Genomic DNA, 27,776 nt, shown 5'->3' on the forward strand with positions numbered 1-27,776 from the left:
GCCCCCTGCCGGAGGGGACAGCCAGGATGTCAGCAAGTGTGACATGTATGGATGCATATACTGTATAAGAACGCTTACACTTAGAAGTACTAAGAATCTTTACATTGAAGTCATTCTATCGTGAAGGGTTAAACTTATTAGAATTAGTAAAAAATAGAAACTAAACATTTAAATTAGAAATTGTGTGATTCTAGAATAAACAGTGAATTAGATTATGGGGATAATTAAAAACATTATAAGGGATGATTCAAAGATATGTGAAAACAAATCCAACACACATTCATTCTAACAATTTTCTCTAGGTGATACGATACAGCTAAATACAACAACCACTGAGCCATCAAGTAGCACAGTGCCGACAACTACAGCAATGGTTACAACGAGCACATCACCTGCAGTCACTACTACAGCTGGAGCCAGTACAACACCCGCAGTCACTACAGCTGGAGCCAGCACAACACCCGCAGTCACTACAGCTGGATCCAGTACATCGCCCGCAGTCACTACAGCTGGAGCCAGTACATCGCCCGCAGTCACTACAGCTGGAGCCAGCACAACACCTGCAGTCACTACAGCTGGAGCCAGTACAACACCTGCAGTCACTACAGCTGGAGCCAGCACAACACCCGCAGTCACTACAGCGGAAGCCAGCACAACACCCGCAGTCACCACTACAGCTGGAGCCAGCACATCACCTGCAGTCACAACAGCTGGAGCCAGCACAACACCCGCAGTCACTACAGCTGGAGCCAGCACAACACCTGCAGTCACTACAGCTGGTGCCAGTACAACACCCGCAGTCACTACAGCTGGAGCCAGCACAACACCTGCAGTCACTACAGCTGGAGCCAATACAACACCAGCAGTCACTACAGCTGGAGCCAGCACAACACCCGCAGTCACTACAGCTGGAGCCAGCACAACACCTGCAGTCACTACAGCTGGAGCCAGCACATCACCTGCAGCCACTACAGCTGGAGCCAGCACATCACCTGCAGCCACTACAGCTGGAGCCAGCACATCACCCGCAATCACTACAGCTGGAGCCAGCACAACACCCGCAGTCACTACAGCTGGAGCCAGCACAACACCCGCAGTCACTATAGCTGGAGCCAGCACAACACCTGCAGTCACTACAGCTGGAGCCAGCACATCACCTGCAGCCACTACAGCTGGAGCCAGCACATCACCTGCAGCCACTACAGCTGGAGCCAGCACATCACCCGCAATCACTACAGCTGGAGCCAGCACATCACCCGCAGTCACTACAGCTGGAGCCAGCACAACACCTGCAGTCACTACAGCTGGAGCCAGCACATCACCTGCAGCCACTACAGCTGGAGCCAGCACAACACCTGCAGTCACTACACCAGGAGCCAGCACAACACCTGCAGTCACTACACCAGGAGCCAGCACAACACCCGCAATCACTACAGCTGGAGCCAGCACAACACCTGCAGTCACTACAGCTGGAGCCAGCACAACACCTGCAGTCACTACAGCTGGAGCCGGCACAACACCTGCAGTCACTACAGCTGGAGCCAGCACATCCCCCGCAGTCACTACAGCTGGAGCAAGCACAACACCTGCAGTCACTACAGCTGGAGCCAGCACATCACCCGCAATCACTACAGCTGGAGCCAGCACAACACCTGCAGTCACTACAGCTGGAGCCAGCACAACACCTGCAGTCACTACAGCTGGAGCCAGCACAACACCTGCAGTCACTACAGCTGGAGCCAGCACAACACCTGCAGTCACTACAGCTGGAGCCAGCACAACACCTGCAGTCACTACAGCTGGAGCCAGCACAACACCCGCAGTCACTACAGCTGGAGCCAGCACAAGACCTGCAGTCACTACAGCTGGAGCCAGCACATCACCTGCAGCCACTACAGCTGGAGCCAGCACAACACCTGCAGTCACTACAGCAGGAGCCAGCACATCACCCGCAGTCACTACAGCTGGAGCCAGCACATCACCCGCAGCCACTACAGCTGGAGCCAGCACATCACCCGCAGTCACTACAGCTGGAGCCAGCACATCACCCGCAGTCACTACAGCTGGAGCCAGCACAACACCCGCAATCACTACAGCTGGAGCCAGCACAACACCTGCAGTCACTACAGCTGGAGCCAGCACAACACCCGCAGTCACTACAGCTGGAGCCAGCACATCACCCGCAGTCACTACAGCTGGAGCCAGCACATCACCCGCAGTCACTACAGCTGGAGCCAGCACATCACCTGCAGTCACTACAGTTGGAGTGAGCACAACACCCACAGTCACTACAGTTGGAGCCAGCACAACACCTGCAGTCACTACAGCTGGAGCCAGCACATCACCTGCAGCCACTACAGCTGGAGCCAGCACATCACCTGCAGCCACTACAGCTGGAGCAAGCACAACACCTGCAGTCGCTACAGCTGGAGCCAATACAACACCAGCAGTCACTACAGCTGGAGCCAGCACAACACCTGCAGTCAATACAGCTGGAGCCAGCACAACACCTGCAGTCACTACACCTGGAGCCAGCACATCACCTGTAGCCACTACAGCTGGAGCCAATACAACACCCGCAGTCACTACAGCTGGAGCCAGCACAACACCTGCTGTCACTACAGCTGGAGCCAGCACATCACCTGCAGCCACTACAGCTGGAGCCAGTACAACACCCGCAGTCACTACAGCTGGAGCCAGCACAACACCTGCAGTCACTACAGCTGCAGCCAGCACAACACCCGCAGTCACTACAGCTGGAGCCAGCACAACACCTGCAGTCACTACAGCTGGAGCCAGCACAACACCCGCAGTCACTACAGCTGGAGCCAGCACATCACCCGCAGTCACTACAGCTGGAGCCAGTACAACACCCGCAGTCACTACAGCAGGAGCCAGCACAACACCTGCAGTCACTACAGCTGGAGCCAGCACAATGCCCGCAGTCACTACAGCTGGAGCCATCACATCACCCGCAGTCACTACAGCTGGAGCCAGCACATCACCCGCAGTCACTACAGCTGGAGCCAGCACATCACCTGCAGCCACTACAGCTGGAGCCAGTACAACACCTGCAGTCACTACAGCTGGAGCCAGCACAACACCCGCAGTCACTACAGCTGGAGCCAGCACAACACCCGCAGTCACTACAGCTGGAGCAAGCACAACACCTGCAGTCACTACAGCTGGAGCCAATACAACACCAGCAGTCACTACAGCTGGAGCCAGCACAACACCCGCAGTCACTACAGCTGGAGCAAGCACAACACCTGCAGTCACTACAGCTGGAGCCAGCACATCACCTGTAGCCAGCACATCACCCGCAGTCACTACAGCTGGAGCCAACACATCACCTGCAGCCACTACAGCTGGAGCCAGCACAACACCTGCAGTCACTACAGCCGGAGCCAGCACATCACCTGCAGCCACTACAGCTGGAGCCAGCACAACACCCGCAGTCACTACAGCTGGAGCCAGCACAACACCTGCTGTCACTACAGCTGGAGCCAGCACATCACCTGCAGCCACTACAGCTGGACCCAGCACAACACCCGCAGTCACTACAGCTGGAGCCAGCACATCACCCGCAGTTACTACAGCTGAAGCCAGCACAACACCTGCAGCCACCACAACTGGTGCCAGCACATCACCTTCAGCTTCTACCACACCTGGTGCCAGCACAACATCTGTGGTCCCTACTACACCCAGTCCTATATTTGAGACCAGCACTACAGAAATATCTTCTACTCCATCTAACGTGGTTAAACGGAGATTTTCATTTAGAATGGTGGAACAATATAATAATGATCTCAGTAACCCAACTTCTCCTGCATACCAGAATTTGACACGTCTCCTTATTCCAGCTGTGAGTATCCTTTAGATATCAGTTACCTATATGTTAGTACATAGAAAATGCAGGCACTAGTGTGGTGAGCGGGAGTAATGTTGGCCCGAGACAATCCCATTTTTGTAGTTTAAACCTTTAACATCAAAATAGCACAAGTGAAACATAGGGCGGGATGTACTAAATGGAAAATGCGGCAAACCCCATTTACGGCATTTTCCGAATGTACTAAGCCCCAGACGCCGGGTCAGCACCGCGGAGGGGATTGCCAGCTTTTGCTAGTGATTCTCCATAGAAGCCTATGGGCTTCTCTCCGCAGTGCTGGTGTGAGGGATCTGATCGGAGCAACAGTAATGGAACAAAACTGGGTAATAACAGACAGACCTAGGGGTAGGAAGGCCCTGCTCGTAAGCTTACGCTCTACAGATCGGGTGTGGATCATCAAATCGACAGTGTCCAGGTCGACAATGTTTAGGTCGACCACTATAGGTCAACAGTCACTAGGTCGACAGGGTTTGAAGAGCAACAGGTTTTCAGCCCACATGTGCTAGGTCGACTGGTCAAAAGGTCGACATAATTTATTTTTTTGCCATCGTTTTCTGCGTACAGTGACCGGAAAGCCAAATTAGTGCACTGTGTCCCCTCACATGGCTCGCTTCGCTCGCCATGCTTCAGGCAAGGTGCCTCGCTCTGCTACCGCTGAGCTCGGCACAGATTACCGTTCCAATCGTAGTCCACATGGATCGTTAAGTATGAAAAAGTTCAAAAAAAGAAAAAATTTGAAAAACTCATGTCGACCTTTTGACATGTCGACCTAGCACATGTTGACCTAGAAACCCTGTCGACCTTCCAACCCTGTCGACCTAGTGACTGTCGACCTATAGTGGTTGACCTATACATTGTCGACCTAGACAGTGTCGATCTTCAGACCGGATCCCCTATAGGTCACATGGTGAGGAAAGTTTTTTGGAAAATAAGGGAAGTTTCTTGTTCTGTAAAAATAGACTGACAATGAGTGAGCATGCACGAGGGCACTGCAATACCTGCAGGGAGACGTGTCTGTACATTAAGCACAGACTCTGTCATCACCCAGTAATACAAGAGTAATAGTAGGATTTGAAGTCTAATGGGCCCTACACATTGCGCGATGCGCCGCCGAGCTGCCCAACGGTGGATACGGCCGACGGGTGACCCGGCAGCGAGGGGGCAGTGACGGGGGGAGTGAAGTTTCTTCACTCCCCCCGTCACCCGGATCCATAGCAGTGCAGGCATATATGGACGAGATCATCCATATTGCCCTGCATGCACAAGCGACGGGGCACCAGCGATGAACGAGCGCGGAGCCGCACATCGTTCATCGCTGGTGCCTCCACACTGAGAGATATGAACACTTCCTCATTCAGTAATGAACGAGATCGTTCATATCTTTCACTAATATCGCCCAGGGTGTAGAGCCCATAACAAATGATAGATTACAGATATGTAGGATGTTTTCTATTGTTACACTGTATCAAGATAATGCTAAAAGTCCTTCTTATTTCCATGTGTAGGTCATGAATTTCACAAGATTTATAAGATGTGAGCCGAATAATATAACAAATGTCACATACAGGTAAGTGCATATTTACTATAAGCAGAACATATACAGTCTGAGTCACACCCAATCCGACTAGCGACTTTTCCCCTATCTCCACATGTGTAGGAGCCGGCATACGCATCAGCTACGTGTGATTCTGAGATACGTATCTCAGTCGCTTCTCACCGATGGCAGAATGGGCATTATGGGGCGGGGTTTAGAGAACTGCGTTGTGTAGCCAGAGTTGCTACCCGTGTTGCGTCATGTTTCTGCACCATCAGAGGTAACAGACAAGAGCAAGTTTTAGCTTGGTCAAATTGCAAAACTGTTGCAGGGCATGCTGGTATGTGTAGTTCCGCAACAGCTGGAGGGCCTTAATGGTTTTAAGTGAGTGCAGCAGATTCAGTTTCACATAATTGCAGGCACACCATTGGGACAAATGCGCATTGCAAAATATTATGGGTTCTCACGCATGCGCATGTGCAAATGAATCGCTACATGATATTGGTATTGCTCATGTTTTCCCTGCGCCCCGGAATCAGACCCTAGGTGTGACTCAGAATCTGGCACATGGATATTGTATTGATCGCTCATATACTGTATATGGGTGGATGAAGGGGATGGGGGTTTCCTAAAGCACAATACATTCACAATGGAGTCACTGGCATAAACAGTGTATTTTCCCATGTAAGTATATTTATACAGTGTATGTCCTGCATTCTTACACAGTATACACTTGGATTCTGATTCTGTAATATTGGTTCTTCCTTTCAGTAAGGGATCAGTGGTGCCATCCATGGATCTAGATTATAACAATGCTTCACAAGCCCCTACAGACCAAGAGCTGGTGGCCAGGTCGTATCAAGCCCTGAGAGACGGTAATACCTCCATTGGAAATTTCTCTGTGGATCCTGCCAGTGTCGCGTCTGATGGTGAGTTCTGATGTCATGAATCGTTATTTAGATGTGAAGCCATATGCATATATTATAGACAGGTGCCGGCACACATAACAGTATACGCTGGTGTAAAGGATGAATACAAATTGTCTTATATGTAATGCTGAGCAATGGGGGCGTCCAGAGGAGAATTAGGTAAATGAAATGCAGCCAATACAGGTACCTGGTTACGCATTTCATCATAGCCTATGAAGATGCAGGATATTGGTGATCTTTTGGAGTTGTCATCATATGAGAGGTAGTATGGGTTAACAGCATTTACTGAAAAGATACATTTATCAGAGTCGTCCCCCATCTTCACTCAGGGGATTATCCATGGGAGGAAGTTTGTAATTGTCACAAATCAGGCCTCAATGCCTTCTGATTAGGTCCGAAAGCTCAGCCTGTCGACACACTCTCCTGCACGCGGGTTGCCCAGCGGCATCCCCACTTTGCCACCCCGTGCAGATAAACTCCGGTTTGTTACATCTGACTGTTGCATCACCCTTAAAGGGATAGGCACACATGACTGTTACATCAGGTTGGTGCCACATTCAACCTGCAGCCTATTTAAAGGTGACACTGAGCGCTACACAGGACAACAGTATTAGGTCATGATACCTGCTCCAGCGTTTGTGTGATTCTACTGCCGAGTCCCAGACCCTTTTTCTTGATGACAATCCTCTGCCTGTGTCCTGACCTGGGCTTGCCTCACTGTTTTACTACTTGGCCCATGACTGGATTCCCTGACTACGCTCCAGCCTGCAGATTCTGTATCTGCAGTAGCTAATGTTGCACTCCCATACCATTACCTCCCAGGGGCAGCTAGGGGGCAGTGATCTGCAGACTTCCAGCAGCAAACTCTGTCCCTTCTTGCAGTGTTTCTTGAACCGGGTGGTCCAGTAGACTCCATGGGCGGGATGTTTTTTTTAAAAGGTGCAATCATTTACAAGGCAAAAACATGCCATGTAATTGATTGCCCCTTTAAACTAGTGATGTGCACCGGACATTTTTCGGGTATTGTGTTTTGGTTTTGGATTCAGTTCCGCGGCCGTGTTTTGGATTCGGACACGTTTTGGCAAAACCTCCCTGAAATTTTTTTGTCGGATTCGGGTGTGTTTTGGATTCAGGTGTTTTTTTACAAAAACCCCTCAAAAACAGCTTACATCATAGAATTTGGGGGTCATTTTGATCCCATAGTATTATTAACCTCAATAACCATAATTTCCACTCATTTCCAGTCTATTCTGAACACCTCACACCTCACAATATTATTTTTAGTCCTAAAATTTGCACCGAGGTCGCTGGATGACTAAGCTAAGCGACCCAAGTGGCCGGCACAAACACCTGGTCCATCTAGGAGTGGCACTGCAGTGTCAGACAGGATGGCACTTAAAAAAATAGTCCCCAAACAGCACATGATGCAAAGAAAAAAATAGGCACAATGAGGTAGCTGTGTGGCTAAGCTAAGCGACCCAAGTGGCCGACACAAACACCTGGCCCATCTAGGAGTGGCACTGCAGTGTCAGACAGGATGGCCGATTTAAAAAATAGTCTCCAAACAGCACATGATGCAAAGAAAAAAAGCGGTGCACCAAGGTCGCTGTGTGACTAAGCTAAGCGACACAAGTGGCCGACACAAACACCTGGCCCATCTAGGAGTGGCACTGCAGTGTCAGACAGGATGGCACTTCAAAAAAATAGTCCCCAAACAGCACATGATGCAAAGAAAAAAAGAGGTGCACCAAGGTCGCTGGATGGCTAAGCTAAGCGACACAAGTGGCCGACACAAACACCTGGCCCATCTAGGATTGACACTGCAGTGTCAGGCAGGATGGCACTTCAAAAAAATAGTCCCCAAACAGCACATGATGCAAAGAAAAATGAAAGAAAAAAGAGGTGCAAGATGGAATTGTCCTTGGGCCCTCCCACCCACCCTTATGTTGTATAAACAGGACATGCACACTTTAACAAATCCATCATTTCAGCGACAGGGTCTGCCACACAACTGTGACTGAAATGACTGGTTGGTTTGGGCCCCCACCAAAAAAGAAGCAATCAATCTCTCCTTGCACAAACTGGCTCTACAGAGGCAAGATGTCCACCTCCTCCTCATCGTCCGATTCCTCACCCCTTTCACTGTGTACATCCCCCTCCTCACAGATTATTAATTTGTCCCCACTGGAATCCACCATCTCAGGTCCCTGTGTACTTTCTGGAGGCAATTGCTGGTGAATGTCTCCACGGAGGAATTGATTATAATTCCTTTTGATGAACATCATCTTCTCCACATTTTCTGGAAGTAACCTCGTACGCCGATTGCTGACAAGGTGAGCGGCTGCACTAAACACTCTTTCGGAGTACACACTGGAGGGTGGGTAATTTAGGTAAAATAAAGCCAGTTTCTGCAAGGGCCTCCAAATTGCCTCTTTTTCCTGCCAGTATACGTATGGACTGTCTGACGTGCCTACTTGGATGCGGTCACTCATATAATCCTCCACCATTCTTTCAATGGTGACAGAATCATATGCAGTGACAGTAGACGACATGTCAGTAATCGTTGGCAGGTCCTTCAGTCCGGACCAGATGTCAGCACTCGCTCCAGACTGCCCTGCATCACCGCCAGCGGGTGGGCTCGGAATTCTTAGCCTTTTCCTCGCTCCCCCAGTTGCGGGAGAATGTTAAGGAGGAGCTGTTGACGGGTCTCGTTCCGCTTGACTTGACAATTTTCTCACCAGCAGGTCTTTGAACCTCTGCAGACTTGTATCTGCCGGAAAGAGAGATCCAACGTAGGTTTTAAATCTAGGATTTAGCACGGTGGCCAAAATGTAGTGCTCTAATTTCAACAGATTGACCACCCGTGAATCCTGGTTAAGCGAATTAAGGGCTCCATCCACAAGTCCCACATGCCTAGCGGAATCGCTCTGTTTTAGCTCCTCCTTCAATCTCTCCAGCTTCTTCTGCAAAAGCCTGATGAGGGGAATGACCTGACTCAGGCTGGCAGTGTCTGAACTGACTTCACGTGTGGCAAGTTCAAAGGGTTGCAGAACCTTGCACAACGTTGAAATCATTCTCCACTGCGCTTGAGTCAGATGCATTCCCCCTCCTTTGCCTATATCGTAGGCAGATGTATAGGCTTGAATTGCCTTTTGCTGCTCCTCCATCCTTTGAAGCATATAGAGGGTTGAATTCCACCTCGTTACCACCTCTTGCTTCAGATGATGGCAGGGCAGGTTCAGGACTGTTTGCTGGTGCTCCAGTCTTCGGCACGCGGTGGCTGAATGCCGAAAGTGGCCCGCAATTCTTCGGGCCACCGACAGCATCTCTTGCACGCCCCTGTCGTTTTTTAAATAATTCTGCACCACCAAATTCAAGGTATGTGCAAAACATGGGACGTGCTGGAATTTGCCCAGATGTAATGCACGCACAATATTGCTGGCGTTGTCCGATGTCACAAATCCCCAGGAGAGTCCATTTGAGGTAAGCCATTCTGCGATGATGTTCCTCAGTTTCCGTAAGAGGTTGTCAGCTGTGTGTCTCTTCTGGAAAGAGGTGATACAAAGCGTAGCCTGCCTAGGAACGAGTCAGCGTTTGCGAGATGCTGCTACTGGTGCCGCCACTGCTGTTCTTGCTGCGGGAGGCAATACATCTACCCAGTGGGCTGTCACAGTCATATAGTCCTGAGTCTGCCCTACTCCACTTGTCCACATGTCCGTGTTTAAGTGGACATTGGGTACAACTGCATTTTTTAGGACACTGGTGACTCTTTTTCTGAAGTCTGTATACATTTTCGGTATCGCCTGCCTAGAGAAAAGGAACATAGATGGTATTTGGCACCGGGGACACAGTATCTCAACGAAGTCTGTAGTTGCCTGTGAATTAATGGTGGATAACGGAAACACGTTTCTCACCGCCCAGGCTGCCAAGACCTGAGTTATCCGCTTTGCAGCAGGATGACTGCTGTGATATTTCATCTTCCTCGCAAAGGACTGTTGGACAGTCAATTGCTTACTGGAAGTAGTACAAGTGGTCTTCCGACTTCCCCTCTGGGATGACGATCGACTCTCAGCAGCAACAACAGCAGCGCCAGCAGCAGGAGGCGTTACACTCAAAGATGCATCGGAGGAATCCCAGGCAGGAGAGGACTCGTCAGACTTGAAAGTGACATGGCCTGCAGGACTATTGGCTTTCCTGTGTAAGGAGGAAATTGACACTGAGGGAGTTGGTGGTGTGGTTTGCAGGAGCTTGGTTACAAGAGGAAGGGATTTAGTGGTCAGTGGACTGCTTCCGCTGTCATCCAAAGTTTTTGAACTTATCACTGACTTATGATGAATGCGCTGCAGGTGACGTATAAGGGAGGATGTTCCGAGGTGGTTAACATCCTTACCCCTACTTATTACAGCTTGACAAAGGCAACACACGGCTTGACACCTGTTGTCCGCATTTGTGTTAAAATAATTCCACACCGAAGAGGTGATTTTTTTTGTAATTTGACCAGGCATGTCAATGGCCATATTCGTCCCACGGACAACAGGTGTCTCCCCGGGTGCCTGACTTAAACAAACCACCTCACCATCAGAATCCTCCTTGTCAATTTCCTCCTCAGCACCAGCAACACCCATATCCTCATCCTGGTGTACTTCAACAGTGACATCTTCAATTTGACTATCAGGAACTGGACTGCGGGTGCTCCTTCCAGCACTTGCAGGGGGCGTGCAAATGGTGGAAGGCGACACCTCTTCCCGTCCAGTGTTGGGAAGGTCATGCATAGCAGCCGACACAATTGGACTCTTCTTGGGGATTTGTCATTTAGAAGAACGTACAGTTCTTTGCTGTGCTTTTGCCAACTTAAGTCTTTTCATTTTTCTAGCAAGAGGATGAGTGCTTCCATCCTCATGTGAAGCTGAACCACTAGCTATGAACATAGGCTAGGGCCTCAGCTGTTTCTTGCCACTCCGTGTCGTAAATGGCATATTGGCAAGTTTACGCTTCTCCTCAGATGCTTTTAATTTTGATTTTTGGGTCATTTTACTGAACTTTTGTGTTTTGGATTTTACATGCTCTCTACTATGACATTGGGCATCGGCCTTGGCAGACGACGTTGATGGCATTTCATCGTCTCGGCAATGACTAGTGGCAGCAGCTTCAGCACGAGGTGGAAGTGAATCTTGATCTTTCCCTATTTTACCCTCCACATTTTTGTTCTCCATATTTTAATGTGTGGAATTATATGCCAGTATCAATAACAATGGCCTACTACTATATATACTGCGCACAACTGAAATGCACCACAGGTATGGATGGATAGTATACTTGACGACACAGAGGTAGGTAGAGCAGTGGCCTACTGTACCGTACTGCTATATATTATATACTGGTGGTCAGCAAACTGTGCAAAACTGAAATGCACCACAGGTATGGATGGATAGTATACTTGACGACACAGAGGTAGGTAGAGCAGTGGCCTACTGTACCGTAATGCTATATATTATATACTGGTGGTCAGCAAACTGTGCAAAACGTAAATGCACCACAGGCATTGATGGATAGTATACTTGACGACACAGAGGTAGGTAGAGCAGTGGCCTACTGTACCGTACTGCTATATATTATATACTTGTGGTCAGCAAACTGTGCAAAACTTAAATGCACCACAGGTATGGATGGATAGTATACTTGACGACACAGAGGTAGGTAGAGCAGTGACCTACTGTACCGTACTGCTATATATTATATACTAGTGGTCAGCAAACTGTGCAAAACTGAAATGCACCACAGGTATGGATGGATAGTATACTTGACGTCACAGAGGTAGGTAGAGCAGTGGCCTTCTGTACCGTACTCCTATATATTACATACTGGTGGTCAGCAAAATTAGGCAATTGTACTCCTACTATATACTACAATGCAGCACAGATATGGAGCGTTTTTCAGGCAGAGAACGTAAAATACTGGTGGTCACTGGTCAGCAAAACTCTGCACTGTACTCCTCCTATATAATACTGCTGGTCCCCAGTCCCCACAATAAAGCAGTGTGAGCACAGATATATGCAGCACACTGAGCACAGATATGGAGCGTTTTTCAGGCAGACAACATATAATACTGGTGGTCACTGGTCAGCAAAACTCTGCACTGTACTCCTCCTATATAATATACTGGTGGTCCCCAGTCCCCACAATAAAGCAGTGTGAGCACAGATATATGCAGCACACTGAGCACAGATATGGAGCGTTTTTTAGGCAGACAACGTATAATACTGGTGGTCACTGGTCAGCAAAACTCTGCACTGTACTCCTCCTATATAATATACTGGTGGTCCCCAGTACCCACAATAAAGCAGTGTGAGCACAGATATATGCAGCACACTGAGCACAGATATGGAGCATTTTTCAGGCAGACAACGTATACTGGTGGTCACTGGTCAGCAAAACTCTGCACTGTACTCCTCCTATATAATACTGCTGGTCCCCAGTCCCCACAATAAAGCAGTGTGAGCACAGATATATGCAGCACACTGAGCACAGATATGGAGCATTTTTAAGGCAGACAACATATACTGGTGGTCACTGGTCAGCAAAACTCTGCACTGTACTCCTCCTATATAATACTGCTGGTCCCCAGTCCCCACAATAAAGCAGTGTGAGCACAGATATATGCAGCACACTGAGCACAGATATGGAACGTTTTTCAGGCAGACAACGTATAATACTGGTGGTCACTGGTCAGCAAAACTCTGCACTGTACTCCTCCTATAATACTGCTGGTCCCCAGAATAAAAATATGCAGCCCCCTGAAACAAAGTGAGAGGACGCCAGCCACGTCCTCTCACTATCATTTCCAATGCACGAGTGAAAAATGGCGGCGACGCGCGGCTCCTTATATAGAATCCGAATCTCGCGAGAATCCGGCAGCGGGATGATGACAATCGGGCGCGCTCGGGTTAACCGAGCCATACGGGAGAATCTGAGTATGCCTCGGACCTGTGTAAAATGGGTGAAGTTCGGGGGGGTTCGATTTCCGAGGAACCGAACCCGCTCATCTCTACTTTAAACAATGGTCAGAGTTAGGCCGGCATTCCCCACATTCAGCAAACTTGGACTTTATTATATCCCGTAGAAATGAAAGGTCAGTTTTCCCTTTACCGGCACTACCAATAAAAATTCAATGAACAATACGTCCCTTGGGTAGTTTCTGTTGTCATTATGATTTAAAAAGAGTAAACACAGTTGTTTGACAATAAATGGCTTCACACAACCACTAACCATGAGTGAAAGAAAAGTTTGTGAGTTATAATTCATATTCTCTGACAAATGGCCAGAAAATGACAAATTCTGCTAGGGTATGTAAACTTATGAGCACAACTGTACATCTCTCCCTCTCATCTTGCCATTTTTACAACCAGCATCTGTATTAAAGCATCCTAGTATATATATATATATATATATATATATATATATATATATCTGGTCTCAAATAGGTTTTATATCTGAGCCCAATTCTAATTCTGCTTGATAGTCCATCAGGTCCTCTAGGGCTTCTTCTCGGCATGGGATAGAGAACATGCAAAATAACAGATGATAGTGTGTAAGATCAACACCCTTGTGTTATCCTAGAAAATGGAATTATAATGTCCGAAGACTAATTCCCAGTTAATAGAACTAAATTCCCATGAATCACGAAAAGATGTATACACTTCAGTGGCTCCTCTGTGGCTCCCATATGGTTATGCCCTCAATCAAAAACGGGATAAAGGAGCGCCTTCAGATCAATCTTTATTGTCCACTTTCACAGATTATCATTAATCACTTAACTGACTCCCCCCCCCCCCAAAAAAAAAATAAAAAAAAATTGTCGCCTTTCTTTTATGAGTGAAATAGGTGAAGAACATGAATTTAACCCTATCCAAAATGATTTCAGTAAAAAAAAAGAAAAGAAAACATTTTTTGTTAAAAATAATAATAATTTTCCAAAACATCGTTCGGGAACATCGCGACCATTGGAATATCGGAAACATTGTGGCTTTCATTTTGAAAGCCGGGACAGCCTCCAGGTACACAGGGGGGACTTGGGGATAATTTACACATGCCATGGGCTGCTATTGTCTGCAGCCGCTGGAGGGTGGGTGTCCTGCCGTGCTGACCAATCAGCAGTGATCGGCAGCACGGCATTCAATATGGGAGAGTGCAGGGACAGAAGCAGCGGAGGGAAGTTTCCCTTCCCTGCCGCTGCTAACACTGTTTATCTGACTGGTCGCATCCTGTGCGACCAGGTCAGATAGAGCACTTCCATGCATGGTCGCATCTGATGCCACCATGCCAGGCAAGTGGTTTAGTCGCCTGCATTAGATTGGAGCCCAAAAAATAAGGAAAAAAACAATCTGGTGCAGAGGTTCCCAGACTGTGCCCTCAAGGCATCCTAAGGTATCAGGTTTTAAGGATAACCATGCATGGGCTTGGGCACAGGTGACTTAACCCCTTAGTCACATGGTCAGATCACATGCAACCATGTTGCTCCACTGTGTCCCTCAGTTTTTGACAAGGAGATCCATTCTGCAGATGTGCGTAATATCAGGGCCGTAACTAGGTGTGTGCAGAGGGGGCACCACACATAGTGCTACAGGGTAGGGGGCGCTGTTGGCGGCACTTGTCAATTATCTGTTTTAATTACTTTCATTTACAGCTTCCCCCCTTTTTAAAGCCCAGCAACTCCTGACCGCCCCTGTTTCCGACCCCCATTTTTATTAACCCTTCCGGAGCTAATACCTATACAACATTAATGAACTTAACTTGAGAGCCCTTTGTTATTCAGTCACACTGTTGTTTATTACATTTCAAGATGCTGACATACCTGGGATTCTAACCCATTGCCTGTGGTATTGCAGTCAAACAGTCTATTCATGGAGCTATCTGGCCTTGCATAGAAAGATAGAGAATTCTAAATATCTGAAGTTTATCTTGTACTTTGTGAAAAAATGATCAGCATTGCAACTGAGCCGATCTATGCAGTGTGTGGCTGCAAGGGATTGGATGTGTGGCTGCACACTACATACTGTAGATATACTTAATTGCAATGCTGATAATTTTTTTTACAAAGTACAAGTAGCTTCATACTGTATTGTTAGAAATGTCATAGTTTATATGCAGGATTAAATAGATCATTGAGTAGGGTGTTTGACTGCAACAGGTTATAGGTTTGCATCCTGGATATTACAGTATATTTAAACGTGTTATTTAATAAAGGGTATTGTAACTGAATAACAGCGAGCTCTCAAGTTAAGTGCCTGAATGTTACACACCTTGACAAAGGGGCATGTGAGCCCCGAAACGTTGGCTGTCTGTATGCTTTGATTACACACTTTGTCTATTTAAATCCTTGAGTGCCGCTGTTTTCATTTGGGAGTATGCAAATTTGTTTCAGAAGGCACCAGGGTAATAGAAGCAAGCCAGGAAGAGTGCCGGTCCAATCTACAGTATATATATATATATATATATATATATATACACTGCTCAAAAAAATAAAGGGAACACTAAATTAACACATCCTAGATCTGAATGAATGAAATATTCTTATTAAATACTTTGTTCTTTACATAGTTGAATGTGCTGACAACAAAATCACACAAAGATTATCAATGGAAATCAAATTTATTAACCCATGGAGGTCTGGATTTGGAGTCACACTCAAAATTAAAGTGGAAAAACACACTACAGGCTGATCCAACTTTGATGTAATGTCCTTAAAACAAGTCAAAATGAGGCTCAGTAGGATGTGTTATTTTAGTGTTCCCTTTATTTTTTTGAGCAGTATATATATATATATATATATATATATATACCTAAACAAATGCACCTTATGTCCCTTTTGGAAAAATGGGGGAGATGCCAATTCTCTTTTTGGCACAAGGCACCAAAAAACTCTAGTTACGGCTCTGTGTAATATAATACTTACATATTTTTAAAAATACTTTTTAAACTGTATTAAATAAAAAATAAAAAATTATTTTATGAACAGTTTTGAAGGGAAAAATCATCAGTTCAGTGGTTAATAAGTGCCTCAGTCAATTTGATTTAACCACCTGTACTCAACATTCTTTAAAACCTAGATCAGGGTTGGCCAACGAGTCAGAGACAAAGAGCCAAAAAATCTTGTTAGGTACGTCAAAGAGCCGACATCAAGCCGAATGTGCGTGTGCAAAAATGGGGTGAGACCTTGTGCTTGCTAGGCCACACCCCATGGTATAAAATACATTGAAAAAGACACTTCCACATAAAATAATTCAAAAATCCAGATCCACATAAAATATATTGAAAAAGCCATATTCACATAATACACTTCAGCTCCTCCATGTGCCACTCCAGCCAGCTCCGCTCCCCCATGTGTTAATGTGTCACTCCAGCCAGCACCCTCCTGTGTCACTCCAGTCAGCTCTCCATTGTGCCTCTCCTGCCAGCACCCTCTTGTATCACTCCAGCCAGCACCCTCTTGTATCACTCCAGCCAGCTCCCCACTGTGTCACTCCAGCCAGCACCCTCCTGTGTCACTCCAGCCAGCACCCTCTTGTATCACTCCAGCCAGCTCCCCACTGTGTCACTCCTGCCAGCACCCTCCTGTATCACTCCAGTCAGCTCCCCCCATTATGTCTCTCCTACCAGGATCCTTCTTTGTCACTCCAGCCAGCTCCACCTTGTGTCACTCCAGCCCACTCTCATATGTCACTACAGCCCAGTATCTGGCTCCCCAGTTTTCAGTCACCGTGGTGCTGCTGTATGTCTGGTTGGAGTGCACCAGTTTCCAGGATCTGTTGTGGTCAGGTGACTGAGTGTCAGGAGCCACATTTGAATAAAAAAAGAGCCGCTCGCGGCTCAAGAGCCACAGGTTGGCCACGGCTGACCTAGACTGTTAAGGTCCATACACACGGAGCGATATAGCAGAGCGATTTTGACTATATAGTCAAAATCGCTCAGAAAGTTAGTGCATATCTCTCCATGTGTACACAGCCAGCGATAGAGATGCGCGTCCCCGCCAGGTCGCTATCGCTGCTAAAAACAGACTGTGCAGGCAAGTCAATTTTGGCTAGGTCGTTGGAATAGAAAAAGCATCCCCTTGCTTGAATGAGTTAGCCAAAATCGCCCATAGCCAAAATCGCTGTAAAAGTTAGTCAAAATCTCCTACTGCCAGTTCAAGGGAAATCTCTCAGTCAAAATCTCTCATAGTCAAAATCTCTCCGTGTGTATGCACCTTTAGAGTGCCTTGAGGAGCAATTTTGGGAACCACTGATACAGTGTGATATTGTTTAATAGGTAAAACTGGTAGATAGCTTAATGTTAAGAGAAAACATTTACATAAAAGACATAAAATAGCACCACATTTCTTAGAATAATTGCCCACTAGTGTTCTATGATATAACGTAAGTGCACAAGCTGCCTTCCAGAAGATCACAGTATGAATGCTGTGCACAGTGGAAGGTAGGTCGCGGATCTCTGCTGCTTTCCCTGGTGCTGTTCTTTTGTGTCCGGCCAGTCACGCCCAGTCTTCACCCCGGTCACCCCCGTCATTCCTGATGCGTTTCAATTGGGAACTATTTTTTCAGCGTGGCTCTTGTTACTACCAAACTGGTCCTGAACGCTTGTCATCCCCTGAAGCCTCTGGCTAGCAACTCCATCCTATTCATGTGACACCGTTCAATCTTAGAAACTACAATAGCAGATCTCAAGTTCATAAAGAATTTACCAATAGGCCAAAATAGAGCAGTGTATAAAATCACTCATTCTTACAACGCAGACTATGGGGGGAATGTAATAGGGTAATTGGTGAAGCAGTTTTTGTCAATATATTAGGAATCTGTGTTGAATATGGCACTCCAAAAAGGATTCATTACAAAAAGTATTTCTTATGATGTATGTAATATAATGGTGGCTGGATAGTTTGTGCTTTAGCTCGTCCGCCGCAAGAAACGACACTGAAGGGGGGTATTAGGGGATGGTAAGTAAACTTACCTAGCCCCTGTTGGGACTCTCTCCTTGGGATGCCATAGCCAATCTTTTGACCACTGGCATCCCAACCACCGGAAAAACATCACACCCGCACAGTAGCAATAATAGGAAAATGATGAAACGCCAAATGAAATTGGTTGTCTTTGGGGGAGATTCAAATGTTTGAAAAGTCAGTTGGGAGTCTGTTTTTTCCTATGTAATAGACAGACACCCAACCGACTTTTCAGATATTTGAATCTCCCCCTTTATGTTTGGTGATCTAAATATTAGAAGATACGCATGTGCTGCATTCGGAATTCTGTGCAGAAAGTATAATGGAATAAATATATGATATAACTTTTTGGGAGATGACCTCCCATTGCTCCTGGTAGGAAATGTTCAGTTGTTTTACTGTACATAGTAAAAATTGAGCGTCAGGTTGAACATGTTTAATGTGACTAGAATAAACCACTGAAGTGCTGCTACAGTAAGAAAATCTGTAATACTAGGTTTCTATATATGGTACATTGATACATTTATTCTGTGTGTATAAGGGCCACATACATAATGAGTCTAGGACAATTTATCCTGAGTAAAGTGGGCAGACCAGGTGACTTGATGAGGTGATTTGCACTGAAAATTGCTATTATGGCCCTGCTCAATGCCTTACAATGCTGCAAATCCATTCTATAGTGGGGGCGGAGTCACAATGATGCAATTGGGGCACCATGACAGCACTCCGCACATCTTTCTGCACCACTCCCCCTGGACATCACACGTGACTGCCCTCACGCAAGTCTGACATAATGTATATAATTGCATATACAGGAACGCTTAAGCTGGCCATAACTAGGTCAATATCATGTACGAATACACGATATCGACTCATCATTCCACCCATCGCATGCACATCGTGCATGTCTTGGGTACAATTACAATGTGATGCGGGGCCCCGTGGATCGCACGTCGCATCAACTGATCATACGTTGTTATGCACACCAGTGCCTGCAGGAATGTACTGGTGTCTGAACGGAGAGGGATGCAAAACAAATGAACTCACAGACAGACTGGGGAATATGACATTACGTACACAGAAGGTGATAGGGTAACAAAATAAACACAAAGTGAACAGAGAAGCCCAGAGGCTAAGAAACTGGGTGTCCCCCTAGTATTAGGAATGCTCAGATGGAAAGAAGCAAGATGTTGTGTTTTAATACGTAGAGAACCCGAAATGCTGTTGCTAAGGGCAACAGCAAAACCCTAAAGGGTTACCAATGGGTGTGGCAGTAAACTCCTTGGTCAGAGATGGAATAATAGACACAAGGAGAGTCTCCACAATCCTAATCCTCACTTGCAGTGCACTGGTTCAGCTTACTGCCACTAAACTGACACCTGAACACCTTGCACAGTGAGAAAGGATTTTGGCAGGCAAGTCTAAGAATACAGCCGCAAACTTGCTAAGTTCACAGAGTAGCAAAAGAACCCCAGCAAGTTAAACGACTGACTCCAGTCTTACTGCTAGGTCTGGAGTGTAGTACCAAATCCCAAGGCCTATTTGCAGTAAGCAACAAACAAATACAAAGTTACACAGTACTGGCTAACTTTCAGGAACTGACTAACCAACAAAGATTCAGCAGCATCTGCTTAACCTGAGAAGAGGGTTTATATAGCAGGTGCTGTCCACGCCCCACTCAGACCTCACAGACTGTGAGCACAAAAACCAGCACCGGATCCCCTGCCGTGCACAAAGCCTGTAACCACTGCACAGCAAAAGACCCGAACCGGAGTATCAGCTGCGCTCAGGTTACTCAGCTAGCACTTGTCTCCCGGTTGCCATGACGACGTGGCAGCACAGGGCAGGAGACCCTAACAGTACCCCCCTCTGACGAGGGATCAAAGATCTCCTACCACCGGGTTTATCGGGGAACTGCGAGAAGAAAGAGCGTATCAGTCTGGGGGCATGAAGATCACAACTGCGCACCCACGACCGCTCCTCCGGGCCATACCCCTTCCAGTGCACCAAAAATGACAGCCGACCCCGAACCATCTTGGAGTCAAGAATCCTTTCAACAACAAACTCCCTCTGGCCACGTATCAGAAGAGGAGAAGGTCTTCCACTGGAAGAAGGATTACTAATCGCCCGTTTTAAAAAGGGAACAATGAAATGTTTTATTGATACCCAAAGAACGGGGCAGATCTAACTGAAATGCCACCGGATTGATAACCCTAGTGATCTTATAAGGGCCGATGAACCGGGGCCTAACTTATGAGATGGCTGTCTCAACTTCAAATTCTTGGTAGACAACCAGACGAAGTCTCCTAATTTGAAGCTGCAGGGTCTTTTCCGCTTATCAAAAACCCTTTTGGTCACTAATGACACAGACACAAGGGCTTTCTTCACTTTCCTCCAAATACCCCTAGGGACCGAAACCACAGAGGAACCACCAGGCGTGGAGTCCAGGGGGTCAAAAGAATTGGCCTTAGGATGATGCCCATACACACAAAGGAAGGGAGAGATCCCTGTAGCAGAGTGAGCCGCGTTGTTATAGGCAAACTCCGCCATGGACAGATGAGCAACCCAGTCAGTCTGACACTTGGAGACATAACACCTGAGGAACTGCTCCAAGGACTGGTTCACCCTTTCAGTCTGCCCATTAGACTGCGGATGGTAGCCTGACGACAAGCTGACAGAAATCTGGAGATCGGAACAAAATGCCCTCCAGAATTTGGCCACAAACTGGGATCCGCGGTCAGAGACCACATCAAGTGGCAACCCGTGGAGGCGCACAACATGCAGCATAAATAATTCAGACAGGCATCTGGCCGATGGCAGCCCAACCAGTGGAACGAAGTGCGCCATCTTCGAAAACCTGTCAACCACAACCCAGATGGCTGTCATCTCCGAGGATTTGGGCAAGTCCACCACAAAATCCATTGAAATGTGGGTCCATGGCTTAGATGGAATAGAGAGTGGATGTAATGGGCCAACAGGAACCCCTCTAGGAGTCTTATTTCGGGCACAGATGTCACATGCCCGAACCCACTGATCCACATCCTTAGCCACCGAGGGCCACCACACCGCCCTAGATAGCAACTCCCGAGTTCTGGCAATACCCGGGTGACCTGCCGACTTCTTGGCATGGAATTCCAGGAACACTCGCTGTCTTAACCTAGGAGGCACAAACAAAAGACCTACCGGAAGGTCTGGAGGAGCCTGCTCCTGTGCTCTAAGGACTAATGACAAGAGGTCCTGGGTAATGCCCACTTTAATACATGATGGGGACACAATGGGCAATGGCTCCTCGGTGGTCTCCTGGATTGGAGCAAAACTCCGCAAGAGCGCATCAGCCTTGATGTTTTTTGACCCAGGGCGATATGTTATCAAAAAATTAAAGCGAGCAAAAAACAAAGCCCATCGTGCCTGCCTGGCATTGAGACGCTTCGCTGACTCTAAATATGCCAAATTCTTATGGTCGGTGAGAATTGAGACCACAAACTTAGCCCCCTCAAGCCAGTGTCTCCACTCCTCGAGTGCATCCTTAATAGCCAACAATTCCCGGTTACCCACGTCATAATTCATCTCGGCAGGCGAAAATTTACGGGAAAAGTAAGCACAGGGATGAAGGCGATTATCAGACACTCCCATCTGAGAGAGCACTGCCCCAATACCCATCTCAGAGGCATCCACCTCCACCACAAAAGGACGCTCTGGATCTGGGTGTCGCAGCACCTTGGCCGAGACAAATGCCCTTTTGAGACGGGCAAAGCCGCTTTGGCCTCACAAGACCAGTGAGCAACATCCGCCCCTTTCTTAGTGAGTGCCACCAAGGGCGCCACTATAGACGAAAATCCAGTGATAAATCGTCTATAAAAATTCGCAAAGCCCAGGAAACGCTGAAGCGCCTTCAAACTAGTGGGCTGCACCCAATCCAGGACTGCCTGTACCTTGGAACCCTCCATTTGGAAACCTTCTGGGGAGATAATATATCCTAGAAATGCGATTTGCTGAACTTCAAATTCGCACTTCTCCAGCTTCGCCCCAAGCCGGTGGTCTCTGAGTTTCTGGAGGACTAAGCGTACATGCTTCCGATGTTCCTCCAGGGAATGGGAGAAGATTAGGATGTCATCTAAGTATACAACTAAGAATCTATCCAAATATTCCCTGAGCACATCGTTCATGAAATCCTGGAAGACTGCCGGGGCATTACAGAGCCCAAAAGGCATCACCAAATATTCATAATGCCCTGAGTGGGTATTAAAGGCAGTCTTCCATTCATCCCCCTCTCTTATTCGGATTAGATTGTACGCACCGCGTAGGTCAATCTTAGAAAAAATGGTGGCAGTACGAAGCTGGTCAAACAAGACCGAAATGAGAGGCAGTGGGTATGAGTTTTTAATCGTGATACGGTTCAATTCCCTGAAGTCGATGCAGGGTCGCAACGAACCGTCCTTTTTACCCACGAAGAAGAACCCCGACCCAACTGGAGACTGTGAAGGTCTGATAAATCCCTTAGCCAAGTTCTCCTGAATGTACTCTGCCATAGCCTGAGTCTCAGGACGTGACAGGGAGTACAACCTGCTCTTGGGAAGCTTAGCATTCGGCAACAAATCAATGGCACAGTCATAGGGGCGATGGGGAGGTAGTACCTCTGCAACTTTTTTGGAGAACACGTCCGCAAAATCTGCATAACACCCTGGCAATCCTGGCACACTTAGCTGCGAGAGCCTGACTGGAAGGCTCAAGCAACTCCTGAAACAATCAGTACCCCAACTAAGAATCTCCCCAGAGACCCAGTCAAATTGAGGATTGTGGGCCGTTAACCAGGGTAACCCCAACACCAATGGGGCAAAAGTACAGACAGTCACATAAAAGGACAATTTTTCAGAGTGTGTGGCTCCAATAAACAAAGAAATCTGGCTAGTGCAAGAGGTAATTTTACCCTGGGATAATGGTTCCCCGTTTAACCCACAGATCTCAATCTCCGATGCCAAGGGTAATAAGGGAACAGAGTGTTTCAGGGCGAATTGGCGGTCCATAAAAACCCCGTCGGCCCCACTGTCCACAAAGGCCTCAGTCTTGACAGTTTGACCGAGGATCTTCAAGGTCACTGGAATGATAAAAGTCTTCTTGGGAAATTCTGACTTCTGGCCTGACAGGATATTTCCCATCACCCTCAGGCCCTGAAGTTTTCCGGCTTTTCTGGGCATGATACTACCACATGACCTTTATTCCCACAGTACAAACACAACCCCTGCTGTCTCCTCCGCGTCTTCTCACGCGAGGAGAGGCGGGTAGCCCCAATCTGCATAGGCTCCTCGGAAAATTCCTCAGAGTCTGAGGTTCCCTTGGGAAAGAAGAAAACCTCGGTCTCCCTTTCAAGCCTACGCTCTCTCAGCCGTCTATCCACCCGGATGGATAACTGCATGAGCTGATCCAAGCTATCAGGCAAGGGATATTGTACCAGTTGGTCTTTTATCTGGTTAGAAAGACCTCTTCGGTACTGGTGTCTCAGGGCTGGGTCATTCCACTGGGTATCATGGGCCAACCTCCGAAACTCAGTACAGTAAACCTCAACTTGCCTTCGCCCTTGCTTAAGGATCGAAATCTGAGCCTCGGCTGAGGCCGTCTTGTCAGGGTCATCATACAACATGCCCAGTGCCGTAAAAAAAGCATCAACACTTTTAAGCGACGGACAGTCAGGCTGCAACCCATATGCCCAGACCTGTGGGTCTCCTTGTAGCAAGGAAATCACTATGCCCACCCGCTGAATCTCCGACCCAGAAGACTGAGGTCTAAGCTGGAAATATAGCTTGCAGCTCTCCTTGAAACAAAAGAACTGCGAGCGATCTCTAGAAAAACGATCCGGGAGATTTACTTTCGGCTCCTTAACCCATGAAGGTGCTGCTGCTGCGGGAGCTCCGCCAGCGGCCTGGGTGGTGTGCATTTTAATGGACAAATCATTAAATTGTCGAGTCAAGACCTGCACCTGATCGACCACCTGTTGCAAAGTATTTTGAGGGGTATGCTCCATATTCCCACAAAATTTCAACAGGAGTATTGGGCTGCTGAATATGTTATGCACACCAGTGCCTGCAGGAATGTACTGGTGTCTGAACGGAGAGGGATGCAAAACAAATGAACTCACAGACAGACTAGGGAATATGACATTACGTACACAGAAGGTGATAGGGTAACAAAATAAACACAAAGTGAACAGAGAAGCCCAGAGGCTAAGAAACTGGGTGTCTCCCTAGTATTAGGAATGCTCAGATGGAAAGAAGCGAGATGTTGTGTTTTAATACGTTGAGAACCCGAAATGCTGTTGCTAAGGGCAACAGCAAAACCCTAAAGGGTTACCAACGGGTGTGGCAGTAAACTCCTTGGTCAGAGATGGAATAATAGACACAAGGAGAGTCTCCACAATCCTAATCCTCACTTGCAGTGCACTGGTTCAGCTTACTGCCACTAAACTGACACCTGAACACCTTGCACAGTGAGAAAGGATTTTGGCAGGCAAGTCTGAGAATACAGCCGCAAACTTGCTAAGTTCACAGAGTAGCAAAAGAACCCCAGCAAGTTAAACGACTGACTCCAGTCTTACTGCTAGGTCTGGATTGGCAGAGTGTAGTACCAAATCCCAAGGCCTATTTGCAGTAAGCAACAAACAAATACAAAGTTACACAGTACTGGCTAACTTTCAGGAACTGACTAACCAACAAAGATTCAGCAGCATCTGCTTAACCTGAGAAGAGGGTTTATATAGCAGGTGCTGTCCACGCCCCACTCAGACCTCACAGACTGTGAGCACAAAAACCAGCACCGGATCCCCTGCCGTGCACAAAGCCTGTAACCACTGCACAGCAAAAGACCCGAACCGGAGTATCAGCTGCGCTCAGGTTACTCCGCTAGCACTTGTCTCCCGGTTGCCATGACGACGTGGCAGCACAGGGCAGGAGACCCTAACATACGTGCTGCACATATGATCAAACGATCCCCGCAGCAGTGAACTGTGGAGGTACAATAGATCATACGCCGGGGAGCTGGCGGGTTCGGGGGGGAAGGGTGTCGTGGGTTGCTTGCATCTTTTCTTAATGCAAGTCGTCCTAGTGTATGACCAGCATGACACGTAGAAGTACTGTAGACATACCAGTTTGAGGTGGGAATGAAACTGTTAAGTATCTTTGCATATAAGCCATCCTATCATAAAGAGTTAAACTTATTAGCATTAATTACAAATAGAATTTAAAAGTTTAAATTAGAAACTGTGTGATTCTGGTATAAACACTGGATTAGATTATGGAGATAAAAACATTATAAAGGGATGATCCTAAAATATATGAAAACAAATCCAACACATATTCATTCTAATTATTTTCTCTAGGTGTAACGGAAAATGTAAGTACAACTGCTCAGCCATCAACTAGCACATCACCTGCAGTCACCACTACAGCTGGAGCCAGTACAACGCCCGCAGTCACTACTTCAGCTGGAGCCAGTACAACGCCCGCAGTCACCACTACAGCTGGAGCCAGTACAACGCCCGCAGTCACCACTAGAGCTGGAGCCAGTACAACACCTGCAGTCACCACTACAGCTGGAGCCAGTACAACGCCCGCAGTCACTACAGCTGGAGCCAACACATCACCAGCAGTCACCACTACAGCTGGAGCCAGTACAACGCCCGCAGTCACCACTACATCTGGAGCCAGTACAACACCCGCAGTCACTACAGCTGGAGCTAGCACAAAACCTGCAGTCACTACAGCTGGAGCCAGTACAACACCAGCAGTCACCACTACAGCTGGAGCCAGTACAACGCCCGCAGTCACCACTACAGCTGGAGCCAGTACAACACCTGCAGTCACTACAGCTGGAGCCAGTACAACACCAGCAATCACTACAGCTGAAGCCAGCACAACACCTGCAGTCACTACAGCTGGAGCCAGTACAACACCTGCAGTCACTACAGCTGGAGCCAGCACAACACCTGCAGTCACTACAGCTGGAGCCAGCACAACACCTGCAGTCACTACAGCTGAAGCCAGTACAACACCTGCAGTCACTACAGCTGGAGCCAGTACAACACCTGCAGTCACTACAGCTGGAGCCAGCACAACACCTGCAGTCACTACAGCTGGAGCCAGCACATCACCTGCAGTCACTACAGCTGGAGCCAGCACATCACCCGCAGTCACTACAGCTGGAGCCAGCACAACACCCGAAGTCACTACAGCTGGAGCCAGCACATCAACTGCAGTCACTACAGCTGGAGCCAGTACAACACCCGCAGTCACTGCAGCTGGAACCAACACAACACCCACAGTCACTACAGCTGGAGCCAGTACAACACCCGCAGTCACTGCAGCTGGAACCAACACAACACCCACAGTCACTACAGCTGGAGCCAGCACATCACCTGCAGTCACTACAGCTGGAGCCAGCACATCACCCGCAGTCACTACAGCTGGAGCCAGCACATCACCTGCAGTCACTACAGCTGGAGCCAGTACAGCACCCGCAGTTACTACAGCTGGAGCCAGTACATCACCCGCAGTCACTACAGCTGGAGCCAGCACAACTCCTGCAGTCACTACAGCTGGAGCCAGCACAATACCTGCAGTCACTACAGCTGGAGCCAGCACAACACCTGCAGTCACTACAGCTGGACCCAGCACAACACCCGCAGTCACTACAGCTGGACCCAGCACAACACCTGCAGTCACTACAGCTGGACCCAGCACAACACCCGCAGTCACTACAGCTGGACCCAGCACAACACCTGCAGTCACTACAGCTGGAGCCAGTACAACACCCGCAGTTACTACAGCTGGAGCCAGTACATCACCCGCAGTCACTACAGCTGGAGCCAGCACAACTCCTGCAGTCACTACAGCTGGAGCCAGCACAACACCTGCAGTCACTACAGCTGGAGCCAGCACAACACCTGCAGTCACTACAGCTGGACCCAGCACAACACCCGCAGTCACTACAGCTGGACCCAGCACAACTCCTGCAGTCACTACAGCTGGAGCCAGCACAACACCTGCAGTCACTACAGCTGGAGCAAGCACAAAACCTGCAGTCACTACAGCTGGAGCCAGTACATCGCCCGCAGTCACTACAGCTAGAGCCAGCACATCACCTGCAGTCACTACAGCTGGAGCCAGTACATCACCTGCAGTCACTACAGCTGGAGCCAGCACATCACCTGCAGTTACTACAGCTGGAGCCAGTACATCACCCGCAGTCACTACAGCTGGAGCCAGCACAACTCCTGCAGTCACTACAGCTGGAGCCAGCACAACACCTGCAGTCACTACAGCTGGAGCCAGCACAACACCTGCAGTCACTACAGCTGGAGCCAGCACAACACAGGCAGTCACTACAGCTGGAGCCAGTACATCACTTGCAGTCACTACAGCTGGAGCCAGCACAACACCCGCTGTC

The 27,776-nt window shown here is 48.0% G+C and overlaps 1 protein-coding gene across 1 annotated transcript; it reads right to left on the reverse strand.

Moving 5' to 3' along the window:
* Positions 1-285: 285 nt before the first annotated feature.
* On the reverse strand, positions 286-4,930 carry LOC134958710 (calphotin-like). Its single transcript, XM_063941464.1, has 4 exons — positions 4,888-4,930; positions 3,171-3,752; positions 2,181-3,086; positions 286-1,469 (listed from the first exon to the last, which is right to left on the reverse strand). The coding sequence occupies exons 1-4, from the start codon at positions 4,928-4,930 to the stop codon at positions 286-288; spliced, it is 2,715 nt and encodes a 904-aa protein (XP_063797534.1).
* Positions 4,931-27,776: the final 22,846 nt, after the last annotated feature.

The sequence above is a fragment of the Pseudophryne corroboree genome, chromosome 9, assembly GCF_028390025.1.
Source record: "Pseudophryne corroboree isolate aPseCor3 chromosome 9, aPseCor3.hap2, whole genome shotgun sequence".
NCBI lineage: Eukaryota > Metazoa > Chordata > Amphibia > Anura > Myobatrachidae > Pseudophryne > Pseudophryne corroboree.

What these genes read in the sequence shown, in the direction of transcription:
- LOC134958710 (XM_063941464.1), bottom strand. Translation starts at nt 4,930, where the DNA reads ATGACAGAGTCTGTGCTTAATGTACAGACACGTCTCCCTGCAG. An exon ending in ACAGACACGTCTCCCTGCAG is followed by an intron (nt 3,753 to 4,887) that starts GTATTGCAGTGC and finishes TAACCACGTTAG; the next exon opens with ATGGAGTAGAAGATATTTCT. An exon ending in TCCAGCTGTAGTGACTGCGG is followed by an intron (nt 1,470 to 2,180) that starts GTGATGTGCTGG and finishes TGCTGGCTCCAG; the next exon opens with CTGTAGTGACTGCAGGTGTT.